The sequence below is a fragment of the Podarcis liolepis genome, assembly GCF_965112155.1.
Source record: "Podarcis liolepis genome assembly, chromosome: 3".
In the NCBI taxonomy this organism is placed as follows: Eukaryota; Metazoa; Chordata; class Lepidosauria; order Squamata; family Lacertidae; genus Podarcis; species Podarcis liolepis.
Window position 1 is genome coordinate 73,477,776 of NC_139557.1, and position 14,910 is coordinate 73,492,685.

Consider the following 14,910-nt stretch of genomic DNA (forward strand, 5'->3'; position numbering starts at 1 on the left):
GACAGTTTTGCTTTCTCATTCTCTTCTCAACTGAGAAGAAACTTCATGCACTGGATAAAATCAGATGAACCAATAAAACTTATATTGGTTGGGTATGTAGTCAGAAGAACACATACTCCCTCCTCCCTCAACAAATGAAAATAAATTTATGCTCTTCCTTAAGATGTTAACATGAAGAAAATGTGCTGAGATGTTACCTATCAGATGTTTTATGTGCAGCAATTCCTACAAGCAACATAACGCCACAATGTGCACAACTTATATAGAATATATGTGTTGTGATTTTGTCACTTAAATCCCCTTGTTTTCCTAAGAGTTTAATAATTATTAGGCCTTATTATTTGTACTATACCATCAATGCAGGGCACCTTACAGAGTTTTACAAAAAGAGACAGGTCCCGACCCTCAAGAAGCTTACCCTCTGAAAGACAAGTCAGACAAGGGGAAGGTGGACATATGTTAATGCTTTTAGAAGATAGGTAATATAATTGTATGTTTAAACTTTCTAAGTAACTTCAATCTGGGTGTGGTTTAGAAAAGGCAGAATTGGCATTTCTCTACTAGACCCCCCCCCCAACTTCACCCACTTTCTTGAAGCATGAAGAAGTTTCTACCAGCTTCCTCTCAGATTTATCAAGGAGCCAGTCTCATTCTGATTCATCTCCCTAGCTAAACTGAACCGAATAACCAGGCTCATCTATACATACAGGTATTCTCCTCAGGACCAAAGGTCTCTTGCTGAGCCTCAGGTTAACAGTACAACCCTGTAAAAGGCTGAAGGCAGTTTTGAACAGAAGTGTAAATGTTTGTGGGGGTTTTTTCAAATATTTTAAATTGAAGAGACAAAGGGGATGATGCCCCTATGGTAAATGTAATTATTCTGAAGGAAAGCACTGAAGCAGAAACAGCCACTGAAGCACTGGTGCCAACTGGGCAACTTTGTTGTTGTTGAGTTTGAGGGAAATTGAAAAGAAAATTTGTTGACCAGGTGCTGGCAATATTATGTTCATGAATATACAATCCTCTTCTTTAAAACACAAAAAGGACTTCGTTAACATTTGTCTTCCCTACAAATAAATATAAAAGTTGGTTGAAAGGGGGGGAATCACGAGGGGTTTCCACAGCCAAGTTTAAATTCGAATGGGCATTACAACTTCTCATATGGACTTGCTGCTGACCTTCAGCAAATGCACAATAAAGTGTCATTTTCACAGGGTCTTGCTATAAGGCATTTGTGCGTGAGACAGTGAATTGTCACCAACAAAGAGATCTTGGACCTGGTTCTCACCAAGAAGGGGAAATTGATCGATGAAGTTGAAGTGCTCGGAAACTTGGGAGGAAGTGATCATGTTCTCCTGGGTTTCAGGATACAGAGGCAAGGGGAAACTGAGTGCAGTCAGACACGCACTCTGGACTTTTAGAAGGCCAATTTCAAAAAGCTGAAGGAGCTACTGGGTGTGATCCTGTGCTCAGAAATACTTAATGAGAAGGGAGTCCAAGAAGGATGGGAGTTTCTAAAAGGAGAAATATTGAAGGCCCAAATGCAGACAATACCAAGAAGAAAGAAAAGTGGGAAGCATCTAAGGAAACCGGTGTGGCTGCATAAGGAGCATACAGATGAGCTGAGAGTTAAGAAGGGCATTTATAAGAAATGAAAGAAAGGGGAAATCACAAAGGAGGAGTATACATAAATAGCCAACAGCTGCAGGGGAGAAGTCAGGCTGGCTAAAGCTCAGAATGAGTTCAGGCTTGCAAAAGAGGTTAAAAATAATTATAAAGGTTTCTTCTGCTATGTCCAAAGTAAGAAGAACAAGCAAGTGGTGGGTCCTCTGTGTGGGGAAGACGGAGAAATGCTACTGGGTGAGAGAAAAGGCGGAACTACTCAACACCTACTTTGCCTCTGTCTTCACCCAAAAGGAAAGTGATGCCCAACCTGGTGAGAACAGAATAAATGATGTAAGGAGGGAGCTGCAGTCCAAGATAGGAAAAGAGGTAGTAAGGGAACACCTAGCTACTTTAAATGAATTCAAATCTCCAGGGCCTGAGGCATCCAAGGGTACTAAAGGAGCTTTGTCTATTTTTTTTGAGAATTCTTGGAGAACAGGTGATGTCCCTACAGACTGGAGACAGGCAAATGTTGTCCCCCTCTTCAAAAGGGGGGGGGAGGAATACCCAGGTAACTACTGACCAGTGAGCTTGACATAGATACCTGAGCATTTAGAAAAGGATGCTGTGATTACTAAGACCCAGCATGGGTTTCTCAAAAATAAGTCATGCCAGACCAATCTGATTTCTTTCTTTCTTTTTCTTTCTTTTCGATGGAATTACAAACTTGGCGGATCAGGGAAATGCTGTGGACATAGTGTATCTTGATTTCAGTAAGGCTTTTTGACAAAGTCCCCCATGATATTCTCGCAAGGAAGCCGGTAAAATGTGGGTTGAACAAGCTAAGTGTTAGGTGGATTCATAGCTGGTTGACTGACTGAACCCAAAGAGTATTCATTAATGGTTCTTTGTCATCCTGGAAAAATGTGACAAGTGGGGTGCCACAGGGTTCTGTCCTGGGCCCATTGTTGTTCAATGTCTTTATAAATGACTTGGATAAAGGAACTGAGGGGATACTCATCAAATCTGCAGATGACACCAAACTGGAAGGGGTAGCTAATGCCGCAGAAGACAGAATCAGAATTCAAAATGACCTGAACAGATTGGAGAACTGGGTGCAAGCTAACAATATGAATTTCAGTAGGGACAAATGTACGGTTCTGCACTTAGGCAGAAAGAACCAGATGCACAAATATAAGATGGAGGAGACCTGGCTTACTAGCAGTACACTGGTACCTCGGGTTAAGTACTTAATTTGTTCCGGAGGTCCGTTCTTAACCTGAAACTGTTCTTAACCTGAAGCACCACTTTAGCTAATGGGGCCTCTTGTTGCTGCCGTGCCGCCGGAGCCCGATTTCTGTTCTCATCCTGAAGCAAAGTTCTTAACCCGAGGTATTATTTCTGGGTTAGCAGAGTCTATAACCTGAAGCGTATGTAACCCGAAGTACCACTGTACATATGAAAAGGATCTAGTGGTCTTGGTGGACCATAAGCTTAACCTGAGTCAACAGTGTGATGCAGCAGCAAAAAATGCTAATGCTATTCTAGGCTGCATCAACAAAAGTATATTGTCCAGATCAAGGGAAGCAATAGTACCACTTTATTCTGCCTTAGTCAGACCATACTTGTCCAATTCTGGGTACCACAATTTAACATGGACGTTGACTAGCTAGAACATGTACAGAGGAGGGCAACCAAGATGATCAAGGGTCTGGAAACTAAGCCTTATGAGAAGCGCTTGAAGGAGCTGGAAAAGAGAAGACTGAGAGAAAATATGATAGCCATCTTCAAATATTTTAAGGGCTGTCACATGGAGCATGCTTGTTTTCTCCTGCTCTGGAGGGTAGGACTCAAACCAATGGCTTCAAGTTGCAAGAAAGGAGATTCTGACAAAACATTCAGAAAAAACTTTCTGACAGTAAGAGCTGTTCTGCAGTGGAACAGACTCCCACAAGAGGTGGTGGACTCTTCTTCCTTGGAGGTTTATAAACAGAGGTTGGATGGCTATCTGTCATGGATGCTTTAGCTGAGATTCCTGCATTGCAGGGGGTTGGACTAGATGACCCTTGGATCCCTTTCAACTCCATGATTCTATGATTCTATGCTGGCCACAGCTCATTTGCCAGAAAATCTTTTAGCAGCAGCATCTACCATTATTTTCCTGGCTTCTTGATTATTTTAGTAGGGAAAATCATTCCAGTAAGCACACAAAGAGTTTAATGTTAACCCAAATAATGTTATATAAATAAGCTTACAATGTTATGTTAGTTACTATGGAATTACCCACCTACAATTTAAACTCTTTAAACCGCCAATTTTTTGGAGGTTTAAGGAGCAGAACAGGGCTGCTTGCAAAGGGCTGCTCTTTGAAGTCCTGACAAGTGGGGCTTCAAAGCACAGCATCATCTGATGTCACTATGTCAGATTGTCTGACGGACAGACAACGACCCTGCCCATATCTCAGTTTTGACCCACCAGAACCTAGCTTTATTAACAGGAACAATACTTCCTATTAAATTCTGGCAACACACTTTACATTATGAAGGGGATATTTCTTGCAGTACTGTAAAAACTTTATGTTAAAGGTGCATTTTAACTGACTTTGCGAGTTTCTCCTGGTTGTACCTGTTGGCTATATATATACATTGCCATCTGTTATGCTGACTGTTGTACCATTCATTTCAAATCAATAAAACATTGTGGGGTTTTTAAGTTGCCCCACAAGCAGTTGGCAGATAAAGATCTGGCCCACCAGCCAGAAAAAGTTCCCCATCCCAGCGTAAGACTCTGAATCTGGAGGATTTCATACATCAATGGATTGCAATAACATAAATCCTTGGGTCTACTCTGAGTATGGCTAACACTGGCTATCACCCAAAATATTTTTAAAAGTATTGGGTGGGTCTTGGGAAAATGGAGGCTCAAACTGAACTTTAGGACACACACATGTCATGCTCATAGAAATGTATGTTTTGATTTGTCCACATCCAAACTTGCATCTCGTGTGGTGAGAGCTTGATGTGAACTGGGTTCAAGTCAGAAAGTAATTATTAAGTAATTGAATGACTCTCAATTTATGCTGGGGTTACATTCCAGGGATAGCACCTAAAGCCAAAATTGCATGTAGTCAAAACAAATTGGTCTCAACGGCAGATGGAATTGCTGAAACCCTTTTCCTGGATACCTGCCCCCTAATTTGCCAAGTGCGTAAAGCTGAATGTACATAAATTAAATGCACATAAGTTGCAAGTTATCTGTACACCCTTTTGAAATACAGATAATGAAATATAACTTGATTACGTTGTCAAACAATTTACATCAATCAGATATTACAAAGCTGACTGATCATGTTTTATATTCCTAGAATCTGTTTACTGCTTTCCTAAAAAAACAAAAACTTTTTCCACGGTCTTACCTCTACTTGATGTATTGCTACAGAAGCCCATGCAAGATTCGCTGTTGCAACCTGAAACAAAAGAAAATCCTTATTTCCTGAACTGTATTAGTGACCAGCCACTCTGTTCCTGCAATGCCCCGTTTCTGAGTCCTCCACTGGCAACAGCTGGCAGTAACATAATTGGCTGCACATTACACAGAATCATAGAATTGTAACTTTCAACCAATTGCTCATTCACATTCAACCACAGTTTACTTTCAACCATAGTTTATTTTCAACTGGATGTGATACGTCAACCAGATCAATGATTTGGCCCAGTGGATATTAATAATGTAAAATCTGATCCACAGTTATGAAAGTGGCTTCATCCCTTCCCCATAGCAACATTCAAATACCCACTATCACATTTAGGCTTTACCTCCTGATGGCTGAGGAGGAAGGTGTCATTGCCCCAGTGTCGATAAAGCTCCAAGATACCAATCAAGTCACCAAGTGTAGTAACTATTGGCAAACAAAGCACAGACTTGATGCGAGTTCCTGATTCTAGTCCAGTACCTTTGGGAAACCGCTCATCCTGGGAAGGCAAGCACAGTTTTAAACTTAATGGTGTGGTTTTTGCCCTTATCGCTAAAGTTATGTCAGCTTTGTCTATAAATCTGGGATATCTCTGTTGAAATCTTGAGGACAAACTCACAGCTTAGCCTTCAGGTGTATTACAGATTCTGTTCAACATTGGCAAAGGGGTGTATAAAACCACTATCAATGCTAGGCCATGTTGATTTATAACTGGGTAGATTTTGTTCTTTCTGAAACAGCCTGCATTTTGGGGATTGCCTGATTCAGCTCAGGGTCTGAGGTTAGGTCCACTTCAGGAAAGAAATTGCACCATTGTTTAGGAAATACATGAAGAAGAATTACCGGGAAACTTGTTTGAAACCTCTTTTTTCTTGATTGAACTGATGATTTAAATCAATCCACTTTGCCTGAACAGAACTCACTCCCACATAGGTATGAAAACATTTGCAGCCTGACATTATATTTTAAAAAGACAGTAATTTACCCCCAAAATATCTTCTACTAATAACGTTTTTCTAGATTTGGCTACATATGCAGATACTGTAGTGCCAAGCATAATGGGTCCCACAGGAACAAGATGTGGTTGTCCATCCTTCACTCCTGGTGGCGTGAACACACAGAGGCTCTAATGGGAGGAAGTACAAAAAAAGAAAACTGCATTTTAAATGTTTGACTCTTTCCATAGTAATCATAATGTTATACGGTACTAGAACAATCCTGAAATCAGTAGTTTACATTCATTTACATTTTTTGAAATGCTGAAATACGGCATTGTTATTTGGGGGCAGGGGAAGGTTAATTCACTATTTTGTCCTTATGAAACTTTTCCAACTCAACTGATTTTGCTAAATGATGCAACGCTCCAAATGAAAATAAGCATGGATGGAAAATTGCTATGGAGGTCATCATAGAAATGGAATTCTGCTTAAGGAATACTCTTGCCAATGGGAGCAAATTCAAAATCCCAGCCATTGCTTTTATAATAAAATCAAGTTGAGTTGTAAAGGAACTTCTCCCACACCCCAAACAGTCTGTCAGGTAAGAGAACATGGTAGAAATGGGACTCTGCTCCGTGTTTGTTTGTTTTTGAAGAGGATTATCATCCTCTGTACTAAGATACGTAGGGGGTAAGTGCACTATTACTCACATATGCTTCTATTCTATTCCTTTCTTACCACGAACTGCTACTTGGGCCCAGCAATTCCCTTCACCCATAAAAAGAGAGGTGGAAAGACTTTGGGGAAATGCAGGGTTGAATCTTGCATAGAAAAGCACTGTTTCACTGAGGGATGTGGGGAATGGTACTGAATAATGCTGCTTTGGATCTTGTGCTGGGAAAAACTTCAACCCCAGTGTGATGCAAGGAAGAAGGAAATGAGCTTCTTGGCTAAAGAGAATGTATATGATGTTTCTTCAAGGGGTGGGGGGGAGAGAGGAGGGATTCTGGTGGACTGCAGCCATTGCCAAGAGCAGCTGAAGAGTTCCAAGGGGATTTGCCTGCCCATTTGCAAAGCCAACACATGGAGATGGGGATGACAAACACAATGAGGCAATGCCAGTACTAGGATAATGCCAAGGCATATGGCATATCAAGTGGGAAGTGCAGAATAGGCAGGGAGTAGAAAAACCAACCTTTGATGTAACAAGCTAAGGGCTGTTTGCCTGTGGGTCACCTTGAGCTTTAAACATGGTTTATTAACAAACACCATGCACAAACCATAACTTAGTATTACATATGAATGTGGCTATTGTGATTTACTCTGAAAGCTCTGCTATAAAAGAAACTGTCAGCAAGAGCTGGGCTGTCAGCAAGGAATGTGGCTGTGAGTAGATTGGCGCACTGACAATGGCATGATCAGGAAACCACCAGCAAGTGTACTTGTATGCCTCAGATTTAGATTTCAGAAGTGCAGCAATGGCCTATTATGTGTCAATTTTATGCCCAACTATAGTTTAGCCTACCCCTCCTTCCAGGCGAAAATCCCATCATCCCTGATCATTGGCTGGTGGGGTTTGTATTCCAAAGCAACTGAAGGGCACCAGGTTGGCCTGATCCAGTAGGAATCTTCTTATGTTCTTAAACAAATAATGTTTTGCTTCATCTAATCTCTCCCCGACAAAAAATGCATGAAAAGTAAGTAACTCTGGCTTGAGTCTAAGGGTGTTTTGAATTGGCGGAAATACACTTTCACTTGCCCGAGGCAGCACCCCCCAAATTCTTGTGATTTCCCCATTATGTACATTCCCAATGCCTCTTCCCACACCATCCTGGAAAGCCCCACAGCTCCCAAGAGTGGCTTTGGGGAGCTGCAGAAGGTTGCAATGCAGAGGAGTTTCCAATAAAGTCCTGCTATATGAATAGAGTTCCACTTGCAGTTCTCTGAATTCAACCCATAAGAAATACAGTAATTCCCATTACTAGGTTCAGTAAGGGGCAGCTATAAGCTATTCCATGCCATAAAATGTTTAGCAGAGTCACTAGGTGGCATGCACATTGTGTAGAATTAAGTAAGAATTCAATGTTTTGTATTCTAGAATAAGAGCATAATAAATTCACCTTAAAGCATAAGCATGTATTGTTTCTCTGGCTTCTTACTACCATTTTCAGAGTAAATGTATCATGTCAATACGTATGGAAAGGAGAAACCTACCCAGCAGTGGCTGACAGGGCTGTGTTGCTGATCTGGGTTCCCAATGCCACACATTGCTGCCATCACTAGGAGGAAAAGGACCAAGGCAGTGGGGAGCTCAGCACAGTGTGAACGTAATAGTAGGAGCTTAAGATTGACTCTGCTAAACTCCACAGTGCCTGGCCCCTCCTTATCTCAGTAACTGGCAGCCACATGTGGTGTTGAGAAGCCAAGTCAGCAACATAGCCATGCCTACAGCATCCCGCCAGCCACTACTGAACCCATCTCATAGCTACATTGCTATTCTCATCCATTTGTCAGGGAGGTAATACTCACAATAATTCTTAGAAAGGAAGAAGTTATCAACTTTCAAACTCCAATAGATTGGTGTCACTAGAGGGCATATACCCAATAGTTCTTCAGTGACTTAAATGTGAATTCATGGGGGGAGGGGATTAAACAAAATTAAAATAAGCCTTCCTACAAGATGTTGGCCTATAAAACATAATTTAATTAGAGGCAAGCACTTTTAATGGCAGAATTGTTAGATCTGTGGATAAATAGGGTATATAAAAGGAAACATGGTTTTTGTAAAAGACCATGCTACGTAGGTTATTAACATTACCTGAAAATATCAACAAAGATGTAGACAAAGTGATCCAGAGAAAACCATGTGCTTGGTCTTTCACAAAAACAATTCATAGCTTTTCTCAAAAAATACCCCTAAGGTAACTTATGAGCCCCAGGATAAGGGATGGATCATGTTAATGAAGAAAAGAAATGGAAAAATTGGCAATTTTCACAATCAAAGGAAAACAGTAGTAGTCCTAAACTCAGAGGTCTATCCCAAGGAGTTCAATGGAAGTATGTGTACTTAGGGCAGCAGCAAGAAGTCAACCCATGACCTTTTCCGGTTTAGTAATACAAATTTAAACAAAGCTATTAATTAATGGAGATTCTTTTGGTAGGTCAGCAGAGAACAATTTGTTCATCAATACAGATTGTTAGCTGCATTTACAGAACCACATCTCATAATCAATGCATAGCTGGTTAACCCCTGTTAAACCTTCTACAGTACATTGCATTAAGTGGCTTGCAGATGGGAGTTCTTTATATACTTACATTATTGCATTCACCCAGGAAATACAGTGCAAATCCATCAGCATTTGTAGCTGCCAAAGAACAATTAAAACATTAAGGAAAAGACTGATATACTTGCTGAGGTTATATAGGTCATCCCCAGCTGGCTTTCTTTATTAATCTTTTATGAAGAACTATACTAAACTATACTTCACTAAAAACGAAGTTTATGAATAACACAAAATTACTTTATTACATTCATAATATTACATTCATATTACATTCATCTATGGTGCTGTTTACATAAAATATGTTCTCAATGGAATCTGGCATAAAATATATGTTAAAACATTCTATTTGTAAGCTCCTAGCTATGGACACAACAAATTATACAATGATTTTGTTTTGTTCAGTGAGCGAATATCTAAGTATAAACTGAAAATACAAGACAAAACTTTGAAAGCTAGAAAGAGCTTCCAGTGGTGGGGGCGGGTCTAGGGGGGGAGATTTTCAATGTCTTGTATAGTTACCATCAAAGCCATCAGTCTTGCCGTATCACTAATTATTCCACCAGCTCCTGTTAAAAACCTGCAATCTTTTTCAACCTGCCTTGATTCTCATTCTTCTTTGCATTGCCGGAAAAAAGGTAAGAGCAAGATGAAAATCTGAATCATGTGAACAAAACTGTTATGCAAAAATAATTTGCTCCACCTATTATTAATTATAATTATCGTTTACATTTGTATTCCATTTTTTTTCCTTTAAGTGCAATGCAATGATCTTCAACCTCGCCCAATGAACTACTTTTCACAACTGCCCTCTAAACCAGGGGTTGCTGATCTGGTGCATGTGGATGAAGGCCTTTCTTTGGTGACCCTGGGATAAACCATAATCCCTAGATGCCAAGCTTTCTTTTATTTCCTTTATGTAAGTTTCTATTATTTTTAGAACCTGAGATAGGAGGCAAAACGCAGACACCATTCTTCACATTTTTTCCATGGGAAATAAGCCTGATCCAAGCTTTCAGTGTTTCATTTTATCCTCTGCTGAAGATACCCCTGCTCGAAAAATTCCTGTAGACACCCATGTGTGTGAGAGAGGGGGGGTGAGAAGCATCAGGGAGAGGAGGGAGAAATGCACATGTAGCCTCTATAGAGAAGAGGCTCTGTAGATATGTAGTCATCAGTTGAGAGGGAGAGGTGGGTGGATGGGGTTGTTTTGGTTTTTTGCAATTTTGAAACCATGAAGGAGCATCTCCACCCCCATCATTCAGCCTGGACACTGAGGTCCAGCGCTGAGGGCCTTCTGGTGGTTCCCTCACTGTTAGAAGCAAAGCTACAGAGAACCAGGCAGAGGGCCTTCTTGGTAGTGGCGCCCGCCCTGTGGAACGCCCTCCCATCAGATGTCAAGGAAATAAACAACTACCTGACATTTAGAAGACATCTGAAGGGAAGTTTTTAATGTGTGACATTTTAATGTATTTTTAATCTTTGTTGGAAGCTGCCCAAAGTGGCTGGGGAAACCCAGCCAGATGGGTGGGGTACAAATAATAAATTATTATTATTATATTATATTATATTATATTATATTATATTATATTATATTATATTATATTATATTATATTATTATATGAGGGGGAAATAGTTTTCTTCCAGGGGTTTCAGTGGGTAAGGGACTGATTTTTTAAAAAAAAAAACTGGAAAAAATGCAATACTGTGTTTGTTTTCTTAAGTACTCTTTTTTAAATGTATTTTTATTAAATATTTTCATGATTTACAAAAGTATGTGCAATGTCTCTCTCTCTCTCTCTCTCGCATTTTTTCCATGTAACATTTTTACAAATCAGTTTCATTTGTTGAGACATTAGGAAGAAAAGGGGGAATCCCAGACTGCACTCCTTAGCCAAATACTGGAAGATATTCTATACTCTGAAACATTTGAAAGTACCTTTCCAACATTAAGCCTTAAGTGCACTGCTTGTTTGGTAATTCAGTCAAATACAGAAGCATTTACTGTATATTTCTGCCTTTGAATCTTGGATCCAACATAATAAACATAATAAATGTTTTCTTACCCATTCGAATGATGCTACTCAATTCGTATAAGAGCAGTTGATTGTGCCCTCCTATATCCATCCGCTGCTCTATAAAGCCGTTCAGGTCATATACCACTGCTTGGATATCAGGATTCTGGTACTATTGAAAAACAAGCACATATTGAAGAACTATTAAAACTTTTATGAAAAATCAATATGATCAGATGTTATTTGATTTGGTGTTTTACAGCTCCTATTTTGGAAATAGGTTTGGTGTTCTTAATTGTTTAAATTTTAATAAAAATTATTAATACAGCAGCAGCAGTAGTAGTTGGTTAATCTAAAGCAACAGAAAACCCAAAAGAGAAAGTGAAGTCAATGCTTAAGGAGAAGGAAGTCAGGGAATGGTGAAGCACAACAACCTAAAGATACTCTCCTTTTCTGTTAGCACAACAGAAGTAAATAATAATAATAATTATAATAATTATAATTTAAAGAAAGAAAGAAAAAAGAAAGAACTCTCATAGCTCAGTGGCAGGGCCCATGCTTTGCATGCAGAATATTCCAGGATTAATCTCTGGCATCTCCAGCTAAGGCTGAAAACCCTGCAGAACTGCACTTAGCTCAGTGTAGACCACAGACTGGATCCAACCAATTATGTTTGCCTACAGTGTGTAGGCCCTACACAGATAAACATTTTGGCAATGCTAACTGAAGAATCAATATATTGATTTCTTACATGGCAGAACTTCCATATCAGGTTTACAGTGGTGCCCCGCAAGACGAATGCCTCGCAAGACGAAAAACTCGCTAGACGAAAGAGTTTTCCGTTTTTTGAGTCGTTCCGCAAGACGAATTTCCCTATGGGCTTGCTTCGCAAGACGAAACGTCTTGCAAGTTCTTGCGAGTTTGTTTCCTTTTTCTTAAAGCTGCTAAGCTGCTAAGCCGTTAATAGCCGCTAAGCTGTTAATAGCCGCTAAGCCGTTAATAGCCGCTAAGCCGCTAATAGCCGTGCTTCGCAAGACGAAAAAACCACAAGACGAAGAGACTCACGGAACAGATTAATTTCGTCTTGCGAGGCACCACTGTATATTGAAAACTATTAACCTATGATCCTTTAAAAGCAAGGATCCCAAATTCTTTGAACTGTGCATGGTTCAACTGCAAACTAACATCTAACATGAACAAATATAGTCAAAACTAATTGTAAATTAAGTGAAATTTTCTTAAACTAATTCAGCTATCCATGTAAAAGAATAAAAGAACAGTATTCTTTCTGAGCACAAAATTTTAAATTACTTGTTCAATTTTAAACAGCCTAAATGTGTGTGTGTGTATTAAAACATTTATATATATTTTTTTAAAAGCTTCCATTTTTAAAATGATTTAAACCACACTTTCAGGGTAATTTCTCTGCTGTTCATAACTACATGAAAAAGTTCCTCTTTGCATTTCTTAACAACGATAAAGGAGTGAAGGACCTGAAATATTAGATCACAAAATGAAATTAAGAGTGCTTTTTACACTTGACAGCAGAACAAAGAGTATTTAAAAAGTGACATTTTTAAGTTTTAAAAAGGTGCTGTTTTCATTTAAAGGCTAATGAGAGCAAGACAGAGGGAGCGTTATTGCAATTCTAAATTTAGAGCTTAGGATAAATTTTCAGATAAAGCAGAAAATGGTCTTCAACTTATATATATATAGTACTGAGAAATAAAATACCATAATTTAAATTTCCATATTGCCAAGGCAATACATTAGTAAAGTATAATTTCCACGTCTTTCTGTCTATGACTTGCCCATCAGCCAGCCATAGAGTCACCACTCCTTCTCCTCCCAGTTCAGTTGGTGGAGGGGGGGTCAAACACAAATCCCTGGACACTCCATTCCTCTCTGTTTTCATCCCCTTTTCTCTCTCTTCCTGCCATGTCAAGGGATGCATGAAATTAGACTGAAGCCACATGAAGCCCTAGGGCAACACACTCCTGCCTTATGCTCTCACATTTCAGCTTCAGATTAAGAGTTAGACAAATAGCCAGCTGAAAGTTATGGAAGAAAACCCCAAGTAAATGCATTATAGATAACTTACTGAGGATGATGAGCTGAATGACAAGTATAACTTAAAAGTGCACATCTTCTAATGTATAATACACAACAGCAGAAGATTCTACACCCACAGGGCACATGTAACCAAGTCTAAATATGGCTGAATGCCAAGGAAGAAATGTGAGCAAGCACATACTGCCAAATGAGCAACTTGTCTCTCTCAAAATATATATGCATTCTCCTCCATGATATGTCTTCAATATTTTCTCACAAAGACGGCAAAACCTAAGCCTGCTTGATGGAACTATCCTATGCATAAATTTCAATGGGCGTTACTACCAGTGTATATAGGATTGCAGTCAGTTGTTGTGAATGTTTCAGCCTCACTGTTGTAATTTCCTCCAGCACAACACAGCATAGCACAACAGGTAGGAAACAATAACACTTCACTTCACAGACGTACAATTCCCAGGATCCCCTGAAGAAGCCAGAAAGTGTAAACATTTATAGTGTCCATGTGCCCTTAAAGAGATACAGCAGCAACGCATGAGAGAACTACTAGCAACAGATGGCAATGTTTTATTGAAAGCATGCCACAGCAATCAGTGAAGTACTTCAACAGTTTTCCTAGTGCTATCTTCAGTTTGGCATAGGGGGAAAGAGCTGGAACTATAGGAAATAAAATACATGCAGCATTCAATGGCTGAATTTCACACAGCTGCATCTCAAATTACCAGCATCAGGTGGGATGTGTATTTCTTAAAATGACTGCAAAAATTACAGAAAAATAACACCTCATGTTGATATTTCTCTAACTAATCCTTAGCAGTGAACTGAGATCCACCTGTAGTCTAGAAAGCTCTGTGCTAAGATGAGAGAAATAAATAAAGAGAGGGGATTATAGCATGGTAAGAAAGGAAGGGAAAATGTCTGCAATTTCCACTCCCTGACTCATCAACCAGAAAATGCAAAAACATTCTACTTGGAAAGAGCAGAGGTGTGTTGCAAAGAAAATCTCATGAAAGTATTTTCCATTTTTGAGGGGCTGCATTTTATATTGTGATTAAGCGCATTCATACAATAGGACTGCTACAGCTCAGATTGACAGTGATATCATACCAGTAGAACAAAGACTGCTTGGACAAACTCACTCCAGAAATTATGGCAGGACACTCTGATTTAATAAGAACTAAGAGTCTAGTTTTTCTTTTTACTGTTAGTCAGGTTTTTATGGCACACAGGGAAATGGTTTAGCTAGAAAATTTTAAGTACATTTCCATTTTAAAACTTTTAATAATTTAAGGCATTTCCATCAATGAACTACTTTTCAAAACAGTAAGATGCTTTTTATTCAGTGATTTGCTCACAATATGCATAATTTGGGAAATGGTTTACAATGTTGCAACATTTCCAGCATACCATTTCTTCTTATTAATGTTTCAAGTTGGCATTTGAAAGGAATATGTTCTGTAAATCACAACAACCAAAAATAACTTGAGCAGGTCTCAGTTCAGAAACTAATCAGACCTTTACATGGTAA

General features: G+C 39.3%; 1 protein-coding gene across 14 annotated transcripts in view; it reads right to left on the reverse strand.

Annotated features, from left to right (window-relative positions):
• Positions 1–14,910, reverse strand: part of PDE10A (phosphodiesterase 10A) — a 188,353-nt gene that overhangs the window by 35,400 nt on the left and 138,043 nt on the right. For all 14 annotated transcript variants that reach the window (XM_083496429.1, XM_083496427.1, XM_083496425.1 and 11 more), the window contains 5 exons: positions 11,364–11,484; positions 9,331–9,380; positions 6,063–6,203; positions 5,421–5,576; positions 5,021–5,071 (listed from right to left, as the gene is read on the reverse strand). In XM_083496429.1, coding sequence (XP_083352555.1) covers positions 5,021–5,071; positions 5,421–5,576; positions 6,063–6,203; positions 9,331–9,380; positions 11,364–11,484 — 519 coding nt within the window. The remainder of the gene's footprint in view (positions 1–5,020; positions 5,072–5,420; positions 5,577–6,062; positions 6,204–9,330; positions 9,381–11,363; positions 11,485–14,910) is intronic.